The sequence below is a fragment of the Phaseolus vulgaris genome, chromosome 4, assembly GCF_000499845.2.
Source record: "Phaseolus vulgaris cultivar G19833 chromosome 4, P. vulgaris v2.0, whole genome shotgun sequence".
In the NCBI taxonomy this organism is placed as follows: domain Eukaryota; kingdom Viridiplantae; phylum Streptophyta; class Magnoliopsida; order Fabales; family Fabaceae; genus Phaseolus; species Phaseolus vulgaris.
In genome coordinates, this window is record NC_023756.2 from 9082992 (window position 1) to 9089004 (window position 6013).

The 6013-nt window shown below is 33.5% G+C and overlaps 1 protein-coding gene across 2 annotated transcripts; it reads right to left on the bottom strand.

Annotated features, from left to right (window-relative positions):
- Positions 1-6013, bottom strand: LOC137837194 (uncharacterized). 2 transcript variants are annotated; one of them, XM_068646121.1, is made up of 14 exons: positions 5621-6013; positions 4897-4994; positions 4512-4598; positions 4316-4424; positions 4155-4223; positions 2570-3250; positions 2242-2384; positions 1971-2168; positions 1731-1821; positions 1475-1640; positions 1070-1180; positions 893-986; positions 588-658; positions 1-247 (listed from the first exon to the last, which is right to left on the bottom strand). In XM_068646121.1, the coding sequence occupies exons 1-13, from the start codon at positions 5795-5797 to the stop codon at positions 598-600; spliced, it is 2085 nt and encodes a 694-aa protein (XP_068502222.1). In that variant the 5' UTR covers positions 5798-6013; the 3' UTR covers positions 1-247; positions 588-597. The 2 variants fall into 2 exon arrangements, with proteins under 2 accessions (XP_068502222.1, XP_068502223.1); XM_068646122.1 differs by having other exon boundaries at positions 1-265; positions 5621-5975.

A 6013-nucleotide genomic window follows, 5' to 3' on the forward strand; every position in this document is an offset into this window, starting at 1 on the left:
TGAAACCTAATATTCCTCTTGTTTTTATCAAGAAAAAATCATCAAGCTTCATGTTCCACTACAACAGGATACAACAAATCCATAGTATTTTCATGTTTTAACATAGTCAACAACTTCAGAATCTTACTAATGTGATTTTAGATCACTAAAGTGAAGCTCCCTTTTGTACAAAGAACACAAAAAAATGGTGGAACATACTCAAACCTCAATCAAAAACGGCCAAGCATAAAAAGATTTCCACCAATAACTGCAAAATAGAAAAAACCTTTCCATGATGTTAATCATATTCACAAGTTCAAAACAAATAAAATGTATATCATGTTACAAATATGTCAACAACACATTTTTAACACATTATTATTAGATAAATTTACATGAGTCTCATAACATAAATTCAATACCAATACTCCATTAGAGAAAGGACTCATGCAATTTACCTAAAACAATGTTTTTTTTACCAACATTTGTGCTATTCTGAACAATTAACACTGCATTAGAGCCTGCCACCATTTATGCTATTATACACTACATTGGACCTCTTCCAAATTAGATAAATACTAGAAGAAATATTAGATGGCAATACTCACCATAAATATCCTACAAACTTGTTTCACTTAAAAGCATGTGAGAAACCTTGTTGCTTTTAAGTCTTTTAGTCCTGAAACCAAGGTAAAAAAAGAAACATTTTTATTGCTTGCACTCTTGGAGCATCAATTACATGACAGAAATCTACAATGCCCCTAACAGAAACAAAACAGATGTTTAGCTACATGTTCCCTTCCCCTACCCTTGTGTTTGCATAGCCACACATCCAATTGAGTAGTTGTGGCTTAGTAGACAAATGCAGTGTACTAAAATGTAACATTCAAATAGGACATTAAAAAGAACTTACCTTGAAGAAATATATTTATCAACTTCTTCTGTCTTCTCAGGACCATAAACAAACCATTTTTCTTCAATAAGAGTTGTATCTTGTATATTGATATCTGCATTGTTACTTTTTTTTAGAAAACTTGCTACAACCCGAATCACAATAATATAATCATTTCAAATGGATTTTGAGAATTACCTTGTAAAAGAACAGTACATTCATTGTTATAACTTTTGAGCTTCCAAAATATTTTACCATCGTTGTCCAGAAATTCAGGCTTAATTCTTATAGCATGAGAATCACGTTTCTCTGTAACATTAGAAAAACAAATGACAAAATCTTACAATAGCAGAAACATTAAATTCTTACAAGATATCTAAGTTACAATATGTACCCAAACTATCCATTTTAAGAGCAGTAATATATTTATATTTATGAAATCAATTCCCAGTCTGTATTTTTTGAAAAATAAATGCTTCGCTGCAAACAATCAATTTTTCATAAGAAAATGATAAATTTAAAACCTTATTTCATAACTGAATGTTATTATGTGAAAACTTTAGGCGTTATAACATAATGAATAATTCACAAAGCTCATCATACCTTTTGGAAGTACACCCTTTAACTTGAGCACCTTATCATGAGCTTGAACCACTTCACCTTTTAGCTTTGCAAGTAGAGCATTACGCTTCTCCATTCGAAGTGGAGTCCCCTTCAACATAATAGTTTTAACCATCTCATTCTTCAACTGCTTCCTAAGATCCTTCTCCTATAAATAGGATGCATACAAGATTACAAACACGATATAACAGCAAGAAATATCCAGATACAAAGAACGTAACACCTAGCTTGCTGTTACCTTATCCATAGCTTCAGCAACCTTGGATTTTGCTTCTTTTACATCTTCTGCATGTCTTGAATTTTGATCTTCAATACAACTCCTCAATTTGCTGGACACATTAAGCATATTTCCAACCACTTTAAACAAGATTATGAAGACAACAACAGAGAAAAGAAAAAGATGGATAAAGAGATAAAACAATAAAACAAAAGCAAAATACACAGTAAAGCTATTTTCTCATTTATGTGAAACACATACCTAGTGCCTAAAGCTTCATCACAAAGAAATTTCAGCAAAGTGAGCTTTAAAGACAAATCCAAATTGTAATATCCATTGGTGCCTTCTTCAAGCCAATCCAAAGGAAAATCCTTTAATATATGATCAGATTCAGCAAGTAAATCCTTCAGAGCTTTCAACCATGAATTACTTCCCTTGCCAATTGTCAAGGATGGAGACCTACACCAAAGTCACACAAAAGTTATCACTGCCCAACCAAGCAATTCAATCAAAGATACAAGGGATAACTCACTCATTTTCTGAATCAGCAAGTATTAGGGTCAACATTCTAATTTGAAATTGAACCGCCAAAGTGTTTTGTCCTCGACGCAAATTTTGTTTACGTACCAATTCTCGTAAAATGGCCTCAGCTTCTCCTTTCTTGAGATCAAGGGCCTGATTAAAATTATACACGGAAAAATGTGAAAAAGGACTGGATAAAGCAATTATGAATTGCTGCAACATGTCAGTGTAAAACAAGAATTATATATGTAACAATGCGTCATTATATCTGGATGTATAATTTAATGTTACACCAAAAACAAAATATCACCCTCAACAGCGTTAAAATGGGGGCATACCTTTCCAAATAGTCTGCAAAACTCTAAGAGCTGCAATACATCCCCAACATTTTCAGGTGGAAGCTCAATCTCCAATATTTTCGTTAACTCAGCTGCAGGAGGCAAATGAATTTCCTCTTCAGTTTTATCTATCACCAAGTTCATATCAACACTTGCAAACCTTGCTATTCCCAATTGGACTTTGGCACCAGCACAACTATCTATCGGTACAGTACTGTTACAATTTTCAGCGTTCATATGCTGCATATCTTGCTTTGGAGCCGAAGTCATTGGAAGAATGAAATCATTTGCAGGATCCACAGAAATAAGGTGATGATTTCTATGTTCTGGTATTTGTACCCCAGACAAAGATTTTCCTTCAGCATCAGTTCCTAACAATTTTTTAGTATCTACCTTTGTTTCCCTTTCAGAGACTTTGTTACAAGCTTTGGTGCCGTTATTTGCATTTCCTTTTTCCTCATTTGGAACTTCTTCGCAAATTTTACGCCTTTTGTGGCACTTCTTTTTGCCAGCACTATTACCATTTTTCCCATTAGATATTTCCTTTAATTCTTCACGCTTTGCTTTCTTACATATTTTGGTTGAAGTCTTCTGAGTGTTAACAGGATCAAGCTTTAAACTACTGTTTCTTTCAGAAGAGTTTTCCTTCCCCATTTCCCCTGAGAGAAATACTACAAGTTCCTGAAATAAAATAAAAAAAATAGAACATCAACCAAAACTCACAAGAGCATAAGCTACGATGCATGTGTACAGGTATCACATAAGACACAATGCTACAGGTAAATATGACAATCAAACAGACCAAAAAAAGGTATCTATTAAATCAAATATAATTATAAATTACTTTTATTTTATTAACTTATTTTTCTTGATTTCTAGATTTTTGGTCATATAGCTTGTAATTTATATCGGTGAGCCATCATCAGGATGTTATTGCTAGTCTTTAATTCGTTTCTTGAAAGGAAATGTATAATTGTAATTAAAATGAAATAAAAATATCATACTCAAGTTATGATATTGTCCCCTTGGTTATGGAAGGAACAAGATATATATTAGAGGTTTTAAAGACAAAAAGTCAAGTTTTGATACAAAGGAACATATAGAGTACGCATATAAATATCCAGTAAAAGATATGAGTACATAGTCCATTTTAACGTATTGAAGCATCTTAGGTATGAAAATTTAATCTATACAGTCGTTGACAAAAAAAAATGCATTTCTGAATATCTATACAAATGTGATTATAACCTTAATTTATAGATATTTATAACTAAATTTAAAAAAATAATTAAAGCTATATAAATCAAATCAAATCTAAAAAAAATATCAAATCTATCCTAACAAATAGAAAATAAAATATTACAGAATAATTATCTCCTAACCATATAACATATAGCATACAATTAACATGGATGTGAAGATTAGATGTAATAAGTAAAACAATTTCAACTATTCATGCATAGTCATACAGCAAAAATTAACTCCTCTCACTAGGTGCACCACACGCATATAAACCATGTGCACCAATAAGTTACGCGTATATGCCAATAACTAAGATAAATTAACCAGATAAAAGGTAAGGTACCTTCTCTGATGCAATTGGTTTCATGGATGAAGCAACTTTGCTAGCTAGAACTTGATCATGTTTATGCTCCTGTCATCATTAACAAAGCATGAATGTGCATTCATAGGAGTTTTTTTAACCAGAAAACACAAGTAAACTTGCTTTGCAAGCAGAACATTCACCTCTTCATACACAGAAGTCTTTGCGACAAGCATTTCAGACACAGATTTAAACCCAGTTGCCTTGGCCGTATGAAACAGTTGACCAGTAGGCAGTTCACCTCTTTTCTTCCTAAAATGAGTACTCATCTTTCAGAATGAACTCAGGATACAATACCAACTGAAAATACACAGAAAAATAAAAACGAAAGAAACTCACCGGCAAAAGCTGCAGTTGCAAAAGTTTCTACATTTTGGACAAGCCCAATTGTCCAACTTCTCTACCTCTTCGGCATTTTCTCCATACCTAATTCACCATAAAAAGATCCTCAGAAGGGAAAACGCATTCAAAATATTCACCAGCAGTCATGCAGTAATTCCTACATGACATACACACTTGGGAACTGGTTTTTCAAATTTTTACAGACTGATTTCTTTGGATAATTGGTGTTAAAACAATGGACACTCTTGGAAAGTTAAAAATGCCTTTGCCATAATCATGGCCAGAAATAAGCTTAAATTGATAAAATAACTCAGAAAAATAAATAAAACATTTTCAAAAGATAAAAAGAAAACCCGAACGTTTTTACATTGCGGAACTTAACCTATTCATGAGGCATTTCTGACAGAATTTAATGGGACAGGGCTTCCCATTTTTCGAATTCTTGCAAGAAGCAGCGAAATCCATTGTTTTTTGCCGGCACTTCAACACAGAAAACAAAGCAAACAAAAATGTTATCATCTAAATAAACCTCAAAATCTATAAAGAAAAACAAACACAAACGAAATGACACACACAACGTAAATGTAAAACCGGATCGTCAAAAAATATCACCATCATTATAATACCCATCAACCAAAGTTCCCTTTCTAAACCACTACACCCGCACAACTAAAACAGAAAGAAAAAACAAAAGTAACAGCAAAACTACAACACAACAAACATAATTATTTTAGAAGACTACAAACATCTTGTCAAATGCTCAAATCAAATAAATCCCTAGAACCAACAAAGCTCTCCAGAAATGCAACTCAATTGCATGCACTCAAACTCAATACAATTAACTTAGCTGAAACAACTCTATGCAAGCCTATTCACACGTTCAGCAATACAACAACATCATTCTTGTATAATCCCACCCCATCAGCCAAAGTTCCCTTTTTTCACGTAATTTCCACTTTCCCTCACATACCCACATTCAGATTTCGCATTCTCCACAAACCCCAACACCCCACAACGCAAAAAAAAAAAAAAAAAACACAAAAAAACACAAAAAAAATGAATGGGCAACACTAGAACTCAAAAGAAAAAGAAAAAAAAAAAAGTACCTGGTGACATGTTTTTCCATTTGCAGAATCGTAGATTCTACTTCCCACGATCCGAACACCGGGAGAATTGCACCTTTTGGGCTTCTTACCACCGGCAGCAACCAGGTTCATGTTCTTCTGCTGAGCAGAGGAGAACCCGGGTTCAATATTGGAGTTGGAGATTGCCGTAATAGCCATTGGAGTTTGCAAGAGCTACCAACACAGACACACAGAGAAGACTCTTGCCTGTTGGGTGGGTTTTCAAAGTAAAGCTGAAGTGTTAAGACACAGAAATTTGGACACTAATAAGGGTTTGGTGTAAAAAATTTCAGCTTCTGTTTTGGAAACTTTTGTTTCCCTCTTTCAAAGCTTGGGTGGCGGGAACAGGAAAGGGCAAAAACAATTTGTATATGT